Raw genomic sequence first — 15,452 nt, forward strand, 5'->3', positions numbered from 1 at the left:
CTGCAAACATTGTAAAGACTTTCAAACTGGTTTCCCTATGTCTTGTCTCTCATGTTTTTAAGCCACTATTCATTTCCCAACAGTGTTATCATTCTAAAATGTAGGTAGACTCTCATTTTCTTGTTTATACCTGCAAAGTCTCCTTGTTGCTGATTATATATAAAGCCCAAATTTCTCAAAGAAATAATTGATAAAATTTAGTAGTCACTTGAGTTTTGGAGTGAAGAAGGCAGGATCCACTCTAAAAGTCTTACTCTAAGATTTCCATCCTAGGAAAATGGGAAGATGGTATTATGACTTACTGAAAGAGGAAACCTAGGAAAAAGAACAGATTTGGGAGTGGAAAATACAGCTAGTTCTGTTGTAGAATTGTTGAGATTGTGGCCTCTGAGGAATATCCATGTAGAAATACCTAGCAGGATGTTGAAAATACAAAGCTGTAATACAGGAAAGATAGAAAGCTAGAGATAAGAGTTTAGGAATCAATGATAGAATGTTAGTAGTTTAACTTACTAGAATAAGTGTGCCAGATAGTTTAGCCATGATGCTCTAAATTTAAAATAAACATTCTCAGTCTAAGCTGCCAAATTTAACGCAGTCTAGCACCTTTCCTGAGGAAGCAATTGATCAGTACTTCTGAAGATGATCAATATCTCCTTCAGACACCTCTTTTTCATCTATCCTACACAAAATCCTGAGCATCTTTGGTTTGTACCAGCTCTTCCACTCTGTAAATATAGAGGCCACATCTATAAAAAGCAAAACCACATTTCATTTTTAGACCTCATCTCTCTTAGGTCATTGAGTCCTGTGCTTCCTCAGTAATGTTCTCTAGATTCCACTGTTTCTAAAGTAAACATAGACTTACGTAGGTACTACAGAAGTAAATAACTAAACTCATAAATGTTAAAAACTCTCAGATCAAGGAGAAAATGTAATAGAAAATTCTATTATATTCTTCATTCAAAACTCATATCCTCTCCTTGAAAAAGTATGCCAGTTGTTCATGACCAAATAAAACTTAACAAGCATTTAATTATATAAATAGACTTTGACGAGGCTAAACTGACAAGACCTACTTTCTTTAGGAAGGAATGGTGAAAAATGACAATTGTTGAACCCAAATTTTCTATGTATTTAGGACCATAAGTCTCAGTGACAGTGAACTGTCCTGGCCCAGTAATTAATGCACTGGGAATTCTCTAGGTAGACCATGATTTGGATATTTTATGGGCTGTTATGTCAAGGATCCATGTCAGACAGGAGGCATACACAATGCTCTACAGAAAAATTATTGTCACAGCGAAATTGGTGTTGTTTTCTAAGAACTTTAAAAGTAAGTAAGCCTAGAAAAAATATGTGACAGCATAATTGCCTTATATGTTTTAAGTGAAATGTGCCTTCATTTTTATTTGCCAATAGAGTATATCTTTAAATAGAAATATTATACTTTTAAAAATAGATTATGCACATTTCTTAACTTTTGGAATACACAGTCTAATATTTGCCAACTTAACTTTTGTGAAGCTTTTAATTGCTATATTAAGAAGTAATTTACTTTTCTATTACAACTTTTTTTTTTTGGAGGCAGAGTCTCGCTCTGTCACCCAGGCTGGAGTGCAGTGATGCAATCTCAGCTCACTGCAACCTCTGCCTCCCGGTTTCAAGCGATTCTCCTGCCTCAGCCTCCCGAGTAGCTGGGATTACAGGCACACACCACTATGCCCGGCTAATTTCTGTATTTTTACAGGGCTTCACCATGTTGGCCAGGATGGTCTCCATCTCCTGACCTTGTGATCAGCCCGCCTCAGCCTCCCAAAGTGCTGGGATTACAGGCATGAGCCACCACGCCCGGCCTCAATTACAAAATTTTAAAAAGACATTATTTTTAAAAGACAAACATTTGTTGCCCATTGTTTTATATATATATATATATGTTTTTAATGTTCTCTCTCTCTCTCTTTAAAGGGATCCTCATCCCCAAAATTCCTGTGGAGTACAATGTATTACTCAATGATGGAAGTGTAACACCTCTGGCCTTCTCCGTTGGTCATCATCAATCCACCCTTCTGGAAAATTTGGCTCCATTCACACAGTATGAGATAAGGATACAAGCATGTCAAAATGGTGAAAGTCTTTCAGACACTTGGCCTGGGCTTTTATGAAAAAGTATTTCATTAAAACATTTCATTAAAAAGGAATAGATTCTCAGTCCAAATACAAAGACTAACGTTTCATTTCTTATTTGTAGTGGACTGTTTACCCAGAAAAATCACAGTCTGGCATCGAGTAAAGCATTATGCATTTCTGCACATTAAATCATAAATATTTAAATATATTAAAATGGTGGTTTTGCAAAGTCTTGTTTTATAAGGCCCTTTGAAAGAAAAACACCTAGCTCACATAAAGGAGTCTTTGGTAATATAAAACAAAAATGAGTATTCCAAAAATTTCTTAGAAAACATATTTACCTTGGCCTTATTTAAATTTTATCCAGGAGGAGGAAGTGAGAAGTTATTTAAGAGTTGAATTACACCCAGATGAATCCTACATATTTTTTAGTGCTTCCTTGAACCCTACTTCATATATACAAACTATCACCTTGTGTTTCATGGCTTAGGCTGTGGTCAGTGAAATTTTCATGTATCTGTGTTGCGTTAAGGAAAAGCCTCCCCCATTTCCTTTATCACTCCAAATGGGTAAGTAGCTAAATGTAAACTGTGATTTAGGAGGGGAGAACAGGGAATCAAGAGAGCTATACATCATTTTATTTATCTCTTTTAAATTAAGTATAAACATTAACAGATATGGATATGTTATATAAGTGTATATCATATGTAACATATGATATATATGATCTCATCATATATGTTATATAACATATAATACTCATTTGCTAAATAAAGAAAACATGTAACTTACCTTAGTATACAAAACATTTTGCTTCACCTTAAAGAAATTTATGAGACTCAGTGTGTAGTAGAAACTCCTGTATTGAATGTCCTTGGGAATTTCTGTTTCCAAATAGTGCTAGTTCTCATGGAGTTGGTTAGAATTATGAGTCTGCAATTTTGCTATGCTGAACTCATCAGAAATTGCTAGCCGGTTTGTCCTTTTTTCTCTAAAAAATAGCACATGGCATTTTTGTTTGAGGGATATTGCTTTCTCTGATCTGTCTTCACCTGATAAACGTGAAAATAATTTTAAATTAATGTTTTCTTGATTTAAGTACAAAGTCAACATCTGCATCTCCATGTCCCTGAAACTGTGCAATAGAGGTACAATATCCTTCAAATAAATTGTTTTATTCCTGTGTGTTTGAATAGTGTTCATGAGTTTAAAATATTGGCAAAATAAAATATTATTAAAAGCATACAAGATATGTAGGTCACAGACACACTTGTGAAATTCAAGTGCATTATCACTTTCTGGTTAGAATGACTGTAATAAACTAGAGAAACTTGAGTTCAGACAAGTTTCCTTATTATTCCTTATTTCCAGACAATATGCCTTATTGTTTATGTCTATATAAATATGTGACTAATTAATGGGTTTTCCAAAAATAGTTTTCTATTTAAATGTTCAAATTCCATAAAAATTTATCTAAAACACCTGTACAGGTATATATGCAAAAGCACACGTAAAAATAATTTTCATGATATCATTACTCTTCTGTATAAATATGTAGTTCTTTTCATTGCTTGAAAAATAATAAAGACCTCAATTTTTTTTTCAAGGAGGTTGTGGAGTTAGCAGTAGCATGTTTGTCAAAACACCTGAAGCAGCCCCAATGGATCTTAATTCCCCTGTTCTTAAGGCACTGGGGTCAGCTTGCATAGAGATTGAGTGGACGCCACCTGAAAAACCAAATGGAATCATCATCAACTACTTTATTTACAGGTAAGATTGGCTGTTACTATTATTTTTAGTTATTTAAGAATGCGTACTGCTCCAACATGGCAGAATCAAGTTCATTTTATGTTTCCATAGGAGAATGAATGGGAATTCATGTTTTGTTTTTTGTGTTTTGTTTTGTATATTTGTTTGTTTGTTTGTAGCACCTACTGGTGAGGACTAAGACCGGTGCTCAAACTTTTACAAATTAACCAAGGAAAAAATCCATAACTACCATATAACATTTTTGATTGAGATCTGTTTGAAAACTGAGACCTTGTAGCCCACATAGACTTATATTTAGTGATGGGGCAGAACAGCCCTCTAAAGCAGGGGTTCCTAACCCCCAGGCCACAGAGTCCATGGCCTGTTAGGAACCGGGCCACACAGCAGGTGAGTGGCCAGTGAGCAAGCATTACCACCTGAACTTCACCTCCTGTCAGATTAGTGGTGGCATTAGCTTCCAAACCCTATTGTGAACTGCACATGCGGGGGATCTAGGTTGTGCCTTCCTTATCAGAACCTAATGCCTGATGATCTGAGGTGGAATAATTTCATCTTGAAACCATACCCCCTAACTGCACTGCCCCACTGTGTGGAAAAATTGTCTTCCACAAAACCGGTCCCTGGTGCCAAAAAGTTTGGGGACCACTGCTTAAGCAGCTCACTGACCAGGGAAACATAGTCTTTCCAGAGAGGAAACCAGATACAAGACAAGAATTCTAACATTTCTCATTAATTATTATGTAGAGATTAAAAAGTTTTTTCTCCTCCTCCAAAGATGGTGCTTTTCATAAGCAGAAAAAGGGGCTCTCCTCTCCAGTTTTCCTTCTGTTTTAATGAGCCTCCACTCCACTGGTTAGATGGTGTTATAGCAACTTGTTCTATCATGTGCAGAATTTATTAAATGTACCTATCTAAAATAAAGAAAAGAGGCAATAGGGAAGAGAAGAAGAGAAAGATTGAGGAAAAAGAGAGACAAAGAGAGATTGAGAGAGAGAGAGAAAATAGTGGAAGAGAGAGATAGACCATGAACATTTTGGTTTGAAGGATATTTTGCTCTCTGATCTAGTCTTCACCTGATCAACATGAACATTGCTTTAAATTAATGTATTCTTTAAATAAATAATGAATGAGGAGGAGAAGGAGCAGGCAAAGGAAGAGCATGAGGGAGAGATGTGGGGAGGGAGAGAAGAAGAGGAAAAAATAGAGAAAGTGAGGGGGAGGTGAGTAGAAAGTACAATGCAAAGAGCCAAGGGGGCAAATAACCTGTCAACTGATGGCTTGCTACTTAAGACAGAAAATACAATCATTGGTAGACATACAGGATTTGCAGATTGAAAAACCCAATCCCATTCTGAAAGCAATGTATTTCCTTTAGCGTACAAAGCAGAACACACTTCTTCTCAGATCCTCATACCCCGCACCTCTTCAACATCCTTTGTTAGTGTTTCTAGCAGCCTCAGGCCTTCCCTTATTTGGTCCTATGCCCTGGAAACTTAGTGAAACTTACTTAGGCTCCTCTTATAACTTTAGATATTGAAATCCTTTGATTCACATCAGTCTTCAGTGATGAGCTAAGGGCTTATAGAAAAAAATTACGAAAGGAGAAAGTATTATTGCATTTCTGGTTATGTAAATGACATCACCAAAAATGAACAAGCCAAATTTCTTCTCAGCAAACATTAATTTGAAGAAGAATATTTCTGATTCAAATACACATGAACACATAAAAATGGCTAATGTGAATTTACATTTTACGCTAAGCAGCACATTAGTGCAGGCTCTAAAATGCCCATCCTCTTGAAATAGTTTTCTTTCATCTACTTAATGCTAATTGCATGAGAAAAGCACATCAAATTCCTATTCAGAATAAAGGGAAATAAAGTATCTGTTATAGACCACGACGTGGCTTCACTCTGTTGGTTTTGTAAATAAAGCTCGTGATTACAGTGCCTATTCCATGGCAGCTATAGAGAGGGAAAACAGGAAATATAATGCAGAAAGCCCGCTTCAATGAAAAATACTGTAAATTGAATTTGACAGCATTTGATGGCATCTGATTATTCTAGTCACAGCCAAACAATGATATAAAGAGTAATATGAAACAGAATGTGTTACTGCCTAGCAGACTCAAAAGCAATAAACCTTCCTCCAATGTGACACAATCACTTCACAATCATAATTGTAGCCTGTTTGATACCTCTGAGTACAGCAGAAGGGCACTGACTGACATAGATACATTTTGTTTTTTATTTAAAGTGAAATGAAAATGGTGCACTGGGGCTCCAGATACAATCGTTATATTCACCTACATAGGCATGAATCACTTGGCAGTTATTTCGACTGAAGTTTAAATGTGCTTAGACAACAACAATATCAAATTTTTCTTAGATAGCTGCAAAAAAAAAATCAGAAACTTGTAAGGACAGAAATAGAATGGAGACACATAGTTCTTTTTCATTCTGAGACTACATAGAGCCCTTTATATAGTTATAGCCACCAGCCTGCAGTATTTCTGAGGAGGTTATGGCATGTAATTTCAGCTTCATCATTGGCCTTCTCTTTCTTCTATCAGCACCAAAGGAAGTACATTTAGCTCAAACCAGAGATGGGGTTTGGCCTATGCAGATATTTTTATTAACTTGCAGGAAGCCCACTTGTAAATCTCATTTGAAAATGTTTGTGACTCTCTTCTCACCAAGCCCCTGAATAATTTTCTTTTCTGTAACTGTCCTTTATTGTTTAAATATTTCCTCTAGATATTATCCTATTAAAAAATATCTGACCCAATAAAGACAGAAGATGTTTATGACTTCAAAAACAAAACAAAATAACCTAAATATTATCCTATTAAAAAGTGTCTGCCCTATTAAAGATAGATGTTTATAATTTCAAAAACGAAACAAAATAACCGAGTAAGAACAAACTATTAATATGATTCCCTCTGCTTAGTTTATCTGTTAGTTTAAGCTACTTTGTTGACTATATATAAGTCACAAAAAAAGATTTGCTACAAAAAATTTTTTAAAGAATAGAGACCAACATTTAAGTTAGTGTTGTGCAACCTGTTTATTGACCGAGTATAGACAAGACTATCTTGGATGTCTGCTTCCTCCTCTCAATGAGTTTGGCTTGTGTAATAATGATTCTTCAGTATTCCTTCTTTATTTTATATCTGTAACCTTGCAAATGGCAAAAATCTCATCACTTACATCTACAAAATCCATCAAACACATTAAATTGAGACTTTACAAAACATGTAATAAAATAATCTCCTCCCACTTAGGAGCTTTAATTTTAATAGAAACCAAATTTCATGGGGTTTATTATTCTCACGAGCTTTTTCTTTAAATAAATAAAAAGATTTGATCAATGTGCACTGAGAGGCAACACTATATACAAACACCCTGTAAACACTGTAGAAATAGAAACAAATGATGGCACTTCTTTCTGAGTATTTAGTAAGATTTTAAAGGATAAAATCTGAAATAGTTTTGAAGACTGTATGATATGAAAGGGTTTTCAAAGCAGGTAAGTGAAAACATTTTATAAAATGGATAATTAAGCTGATTGAGTTAACTAAGAAAAGATGAGCACTGAATCAAAGGCAAAGGAATTTTGATGTAATTCAATTTGTATTGGGTGGAAAGATGGATATAGATATGAATATTTATATAGATAGATACAGTCAGAAGACAGACAGACAGATATCCATCTACCTATCCATACATGTACGTATCTACTGAGAGAGACACAAAGATCTATGAGACCTAAGCCCTTTCGCCAGTGATCTTCGCTACAGTGGGAGATATAAGACAGGCTAAATAAACAAAGAAAAGAGTAAAATATATAGTGGAAAAACAGAAATATTTACCAGAAAATTTAGAGAAGAATTCTCTGTCTAGAATATTCATGGAACACTTCATCAAGTTGATGTCATTGAGACTAGGCCTTATAAAATAAAGATTTAATGACTATTTAAATTGTAAGAGAAATACATTTGTTGGAAAAAATGTTTCAACAGTACAGAAGATTACTAAGGTTATTATTCATTCTTGTGATTTACTCATGGCATAGGTAATTTTCACTAATAGAAGTAACACTATTAATTTTAATATATTAACATTAATGTTTTCTATTTATATTTTCTTCTTCATAAAAGAATTATATTGCCCACATTGTTCTGCAATTTTCTTTGGGCATTTTATATGTATATATATACACACATATACACACCTGATTTCTTTTAATGACTCATCAATATTCTGTTATATGGATGTGTATCATATATTATTTAGCCAGTACCCTGATGATGGCAAAATAGGTGATTTTCAAGTTTTTGTTACCACAGCAATTCTCTAATAAATATTCTTACAGTAAGTATATAGAGAATTATTCTTAGTACTAGAAGTACCGGGTCAATTAAAATTGTGGAGGATTTGTCTTTACTAGACCATATGCATTTAAAATTGTTGAGGATTCCTAAGTTGTCTTCCAAATATCATATGTAAGAATTTCTAATTCTGAAATCTTTTAATACAGGGTCAGTCTTCCAAATCTGTCAGCTCAATATTTTCATTTGCACATTTTTGTTGTTTTAATTCAAGTTTCGATCATTATAAGTAAAATTCTTCATTTACTTAAAATATTTATCTTCTATTTGGGAGGGGTATGTATAATATATTATAAATTCTTAGACTATTTTTCTACTGGATTATTTCTTATTGTCTATATTCTTTCCACATTAAAGAAAATCTCCCTTTCATGATCATATTAAAAATAACACATTAATTATTTCTTCCAGCACTTTTATGGCTCTACTCCTTGTTTCTAAAAATAGAATTAATATTGTTATACGAAATTAGATAAGAATTCATTGTCTTAAAAAATGCTAACTAGTTTATCAACATTATTTCATAATCCACTGATTTGAAATGTCATTCATACAAAATTCCTATATGCATCGGGTTCATTTTAGGACTTTGTATTCTGTTTCACTTGTGGTAAATAGGGATTTTTAACAAGCAGAGCCTGATGGTGAAGACATGATAAGTGAATAAAATCAATAGAATAAGCAAAATTTCCAACACATAAGCATAGGATTCAAGGAATGGTCAGGTTTATCTGGAGTCATTGCTATTAGTAGGGGACATTTAGAAGATCAGCTTAATGATAGATTTTGGATCTAAGGAGTTTAGGCTTTATATTCAGAGGCAATGTGAGCTGCTGAAGGTTTAGGGGGTAAATAGAGAAGCAATGTAACAAAGTGGAAAGAGTGTGGCATTTGTAATCAGAAGATATGGCTTCCAGGGCCTGGCTCTAACACTTACTAGTTATATGACCTTAGGCAAGTCACTGTGTTCCCTAATTTTCCATTTTTACAAGAAGTGAAGATAGTTAATATAAAAGATAATTAGCCTCTTGGAATTCTGTAAGAATTAAATAATATGTGTGGAATTACTGTTAAATGTGAAGCGTGATAAAAATAGAAAGTTATCCTAGATATGTTGTCCAAAGCCAGGTTTTAGAAAGACAAATCTATCTGGCAGTTGTAGATGTACATTTAAAGTCAATGAAAGAGGTTCATGGTTATAAAAGTAGCAGCTTGCATAACAATATGCCTGGTAGGATTCTGTTTTCCTTTAAATATATAGTATATTTTTTACATATATATGTATATAAAAAATGTCTGGAATGTTAAACACCGAAATAGTGCTAGCAGTGCTTATCTCCAAATATTAGGCTATCAGTGATTCGTTTAAATACTTCTGCTTTTGTTCATCTGTGTTTTCTTATTAATTTTTATAATCAATATATCATATGGTCTAGTAAAGACAAAATAATAAATTTGTGAGCCCAGATGCAAATCTATCATCGCTGTCTTTCCAATTTTCCTATTTCCTTCTTTGTGTGAACATCACCATCACTTTCTGTAATAATCAGTCTGATCAAGAAAGAAGAACCACACTACTTACTTTAACAGAAGGAATTTAATATAAATAATTAGTAAGTAGTTATAAATTTGTTAACTAGGTAACTAAAACATAAAAAGAGAACTCTAAGATATCATGGAGGTGGCAACTACAGGAAACAGCTAGCATCGTTAGAACTGAGGGAACAAAGGGGAGTTGTTACAATTATTAAAATGTAAATGCATAGAGGAGGGTGCCTGTGAAGCTGGGACTCAGACAGTTGAGGAGGGGTACCTGCCACTGGTGCAGTTGTATGGAGGAGGAAGCATGAAATTAAGCTGGTTTTCCAAATGTCGGAAAAATTGCATGCTGCAATCACTTGCTCCCAAGGTATTTCTTTATTGCAACACAAGAACAGCCTAATACAGAAAATTGGCACCAGGAGTAGGGTGTTGCTATAAAGATATCTGAAAATGTGGAAGTGACTTTGGAGCTGGGTAACGGGCAGAGGTTGAAAGAGTTGGGAGGGCTCGGAAGAAGACAGGAAGGTGAGGGAAAATTTGGAACTTCTTAAAGACTGGTTAAATGGTTCCTCACCAAAATGCTGATAGAAATATGGACAGTGAAGAATAAGACAGGCTAATGAAGTTTCAGATGCAAATAACTGAGAACTAGAGTAAAGGCCACCCTTGTTATGCCCTAGCAAAGAACTAGGCTCCATTACATCCATGCCCCAGGGATTTGTGAAAGTGAGAACTTAGGAGTAAAAACCTAGGGTACTGGTGGAAGAAATTTCTAAGCAAAAAAGCAGCATTCAAGACTTTGCCTGGCTGTTTCTAACAGCCTACAATCAGATGTGGGAGCAAAGGAATGACTCAAAGTTGGAACTTTTATGTAAAAGGGAAGCAGAGAGCAAAAGTTCAGAAAATTTGCAGCCTGGCCCTGTGGTAGAGAAAGAATTCAAGCAGACTGTGGAGTGACCACTTTCAAGAGAGACTAGCATGACTGTAAGGTAGCCAAGTGTTAATATCCAAGATAATAGGGAAAAGGCCTAGAAGGCATTTCAGAGATCTTACAGGCAGCCCCTCTCAACACAGACCCAGAGGTCTAGGAGGAAAGAATGGTTTTGGGGGCCAGGCCCAGAGCCCTGCTGCCCTGTGCAGGCTTGCGAACTGTTCCCCACATCCTGACTACTCTTGCTGCAGCTGCAGCTCAAAGGGCCTCAGATACATCGCAAGTAGGTGCTTCGGGGGCGTACACCAAACCCTTGGTAGCTACCATGTACTGTTAACTTGGCAGGTGCACAGAATGCAAGCATGAAGGAGGCTTGGCAGCTTCCCCCTAGATTTCAGAGGATGTATGAGAAAGCCTGGGTGCCCAGGCAGAAGGCTGCCACAGGGGTGAAGCCCTTACAGAGAAACTCTACTAGGGCAGTGCAGAAGGCAAGTGTGGTTGGAGCCATCATACAGAGTCTCCATCAGGGCGCTGTCTGATGGAGCTATGAGAAGGGGGCTACTTCTCTCTAGGTCCCAGAAACCATGGACAGCTTTATCCTGAAAAAAGCCATAGGGATTCAACTCCAATGTATGAGAGCAGCCACAGGGTCTGCACTCTGCAAAACCACAGTGTTGAAGCTACCCAAAGCCTTAGGAGTCAGTGCTTGCAGCAGTGTGCCCTGGAGTGGGACATGGAGTTAATGGAGATTATTTTGGAGCTTTAAGGTTTAATGTCTGTCCTACCAGGTCTCAGACTTGTGTGGGCCCTATAGGCCCTTTCTTTTAGCCAATTTCTCCCTTTTGCAATGAGAATGTTTACCCAATACCTGTACCCACATTGTGTCTTGGAAGTAAATAACTTGTTTTGATTTTACAGGCTTATAGGTGAAAGGAGATGAGTCTCCAGATGAGATTTTAGACTTGGTACTTGAGACTTGGGGCTTTTGAGTTAATGCTGCAATCAGTTAAAACTTTGGGGAACTATTGGGAGGACATGATTTCATTTTGAAATGTGAGAAAGAGATGAGATTTGGGAGGCCAGTGGTGGAATAATATAGTTTGTATGTTTGTCCTCTCTAAATCTCATGCTAAACACAGATCCCCAATGTTGCAGATGGGGCCTAGTGGGAGGTGATTGCATAATGGGGTCAGATCCCTTATGAATGGTATAGCACCATGCCCTTAGTGATAAGTGTGTTCTTGCTCAGTTTGTTCATGATGGGAGATCTGGTTGTTTAAATGTCTAGGACTCCACCCACCTCCCACCCCCCCGCCACCTCTCTCTCTTGCTCCTGCTCTCTGCACGTGACGCACTTGCTTTTTCTTCACCTCCCATCATAATTGTAAGCTTCCTGAGTCTCTCATAAGCAGATTCCAGCATCATGCTTTCTGTATGCCCTGCAGGACTGTGAGCCAGTTAAATCCCTATTCTGTATAAATTAGCTTACCTCAAGTATTTTTGTAGCAATGCAAAAGGAGCCTAATACAAATTAGAAAAAAGAGATAGCACATAGAAGGATATGATAACTCTTATTTGAGAGAAAAGCAAAGAAAAGACTTTCTGGAAAGAGTGATATGGGGCTAGAATTTTAAAAGACGAATTGTAGTTAGTCTATAGAAAAAAGGAGAGGCCAGGTGTGGTGGCTCACACCTGTAATCCCAGCACTTTGGGAGGCTGAAGAGGGCAGATCACAAGGTCAGGAGATCGAGACCATCCTGGCTAACACAGTGAAACCCTGTCTCTATTAAAAATACAAAAAATTAGCCGGGCATGGTGGCAGGCACCTGTAGTCCCAGCCACTCGGGAGGCTGAGGCAGGAGAATGGCGTGAACCTGGGAGGCAGAGCTTGCAGTGAGCTGGGATTGCGCCACTGCACTCCAGTCTGGGCAACAGAGCAAGACTCTGTCTCAAAAAAAAAAAAGAAAAGAAAGAAAGAAAAAAGGAGAATAAGAAAGAGGATGGGGAGGGGTATTGCCAGAGAATTAGCAGATACCAAAGCCATGGAACCATGAAATATAATGGAATATAAGAAACTATAGTCCAGCATTTGATGATGACTGGAATATAAAATGGGACTAGAAATTTCAGAAAGGTGAGTCCTTTTGAGAATCAGCAGATTAAGGATAAGCATAGGCCATTTTACATGGTAAATCTCTAGAGAATTTTTAAAAGGACTGTCTTAAAATTTTTGAAAGGTTTGTGATGTCTCTTCCCTCAACAACCGAGTCTCTACTCACACCAAAAACTTGATAATTCAACCTTCACAATGCATTTTGTAAATCACCTGTGTTTCCATTTGTCCTCTCAGCAATCTAGTTCAGGGTCTGCATTTATTCTTATGTAAACTGTTGAGATGACCTCCTTGTTCAATGCCAGATGCACATCATCTCCATGATAACTTCATTCAGATCGTGCATTACATTTTACCCAATGCTTTTTATGTTTTAATTTTTATAAGAATTTTCAGAGGTTTGTTATACACTATGAGGTTATTAACTCCACTTTACAAAATGAAATAGAAAGTTCACCCAAGGTCATAGAACTAAGTGGCAGAGCCAGGACCTCCAACCTATCTCCTCTGACTACAGATGTTTCTGATTATCTATTTAAACTCAGAATATTTGTAATATTCTTCATGGAATGGGGGTGGCAGTTTCATAACCTCAAAATCGTTATGGTGCATTGGGTCGTAGGATTTTGTTTTAATTGCTTTTGAAAATAAGCAGTGACAATTGCTGGAGGGGAGAGAAGGAGTAAGGAGCTCCTAAGAACATTGTACATTGAGACCGCAGAAGTGTGACTGCCTTTAAAAATATATGGATCCTAGTTTTTATACTTATTTTTGTTTTCCTCTTAGTGTCAGGCAACATTAAGTTAACTCTAGTTGGAAAAATACATTCCTGAAGTATCTCCCAAATGAGCTTGAGCAAAGAATAACCATTTGGCTATTCAGAGAGAACTGAAAATGTGATTTCTCTAAACACAGGCTACTCAGGAGGAAACACTTCCAGTTAAATGAACAGGTGATGCCTAAATCTTAAATAATTAGTAATAATTGTGACCTACTCAACCACTTCTGCTCAAAATGTATTCAGACATAAACAGACTCTGTTTTTTAGCAGTGCAGATGGGACATTTACTTCTCCACGATATTAAATTTTCAAGGATTCAATAGCAATAAGAAATACTTAACCAGACTGCACCTTTTAATTCTTTTGGTGAATAAACTTGAGGCCAACATAATACTCAATCTTTTAAATAGTACATGTATTTAAAACCCACACTTTTTAGGCAAATTTTTTAAGAATGTCGGCTTTAAAGAAACCATGACTACATCTCAATTTGGGAATTCGTGAGAGTTTAATAAAAATTAATTGAATTGTCATGGAAAGGCTGAAGCTAAACAAAATAAAAAATGTTACTTCCCCATAGACCATCATAGGTTTGTTTGCTGTATTGTGTTCCTAGCAAACACCTTTTTAAAAATCACTGAGAGGAGTCCTTGGCTATGAGCCCTGCGATTCTCATTAGAATGGATCTCTCCCAATGACACACCTGGTACCTGATATCTGCAGCAAGTACAAAGGCCAAACCCTTCAAACCTTCACTGAGTGCAGAATCTGGTCCACGCATGGTAGCAAGCAATAATGAGGTGGGCTGCCGAACCATAATTGCAGGTCACTGAGAGGTGTCTATGAAGCCTCTATAGCTTCCAGCAGGAAGCTTGTCATTGCTCATACTCAGGTCATCGTGATTTATCAACTTGAGGATTATCTGATTCCCAAAGCCAAAGATTTTACATATTCTGCCTTTTTGTGAAAGGTACTGTCATTTACTTTGTCTTAATAACCCTTTACATTTTGATGGAGCTGGTTAATCTGATATGGCAGCATGTGAATTTTTCAGCATCTGAAGAGTGTGTTAATTAAATACTCCTAACAGCCTGGAAAATATTGATGTATTCATCACTCTCTTCTCAACTAGAGAGAGAGCTGAAAGGGGAGGGTCAATGTCTTGGTTACATTCTCCCCCAACCTAGAATACTGCCTTGATAGGAAATAAGAGCTGATGGAGAAGAGGCAAAGATGCAGAGAAGTCATGGGACTATATAACTTTTAGCCTTTCACTTCAAAAACATTATTGAACACTTACTGGGCTCAGATGCTGGGAATATAGAGATATACCAACCACAGTTCCTCCGGAACTTCACTTTCCATCAAACCTGCATCATGATTTTACATCTGGATGAGAAAAGAACTGTTCCAAATGAAGTATCAGATATATAGGGCCGTCTCAACAACTGACCATTCCATTTCTCTTACTTCTATATTTAATGCTATATATATTTAGTACCAAAAGAGTATACATGTGGCCCTAGTTTTCTATCAACAAAATCTAAAGATGAGCCTAAACAAGCCCATTCTCAGACAGTTGAAAGAATTTTGGGGTCATACTCTGCATTTTACCAGGTTTTAGGGGAGACATCTAAAAGGAATTTGACTTTTGTCCTTTAAAGATCTCTAAAGCAGGCCAGACATGGTGGCTTATGCCTGTAATCCCAGCACTTTGGAAGGCCAAGGCCAGAGGCTTGCTTGAGGAAGACCAGCCTGGGCAACATGGCGAGACCTCATCTCTACAAAAAAATTT

General features: G+C 36.6%; 1 protein-coding gene across 1 annotated transcript in view; it reads left to right on the top strand.

The window, feature by feature from the left end:
• Window positions 1-15,452, top strand: part of USH2A (usherin) — an 827,758-nt gene that overhangs the window by 707,122 nt on the left and 105,184 nt on the right. Inside the window, exons 60-61 of the mRNA XM_024239307.3 lie at window positions 1,969-2,127; window positions 3,738-3,900. Of these exons, the coding sequence (XP_024095075.2) occupies window positions 1,969-2,127; window positions 3,738-3,900 (322 nt within the window). The remainder of the gene's footprint in view (window positions 1-1,968; window positions 2,128-3,737; window positions 3,901-15,452) is intronic.

This window comes from Pongo abelii, chromosome 1 (assembly GCF_028885655.2).
Source record: "Pongo abelii isolate AG06213 chromosome 1, NHGRI_mPonAbe1-v2.0_pri, whole genome shotgun sequence".
NCBI lineage: Eukaryota > Metazoa > Chordata > Mammalia > Primates > Hominidae > Pongo > Pongo abelii.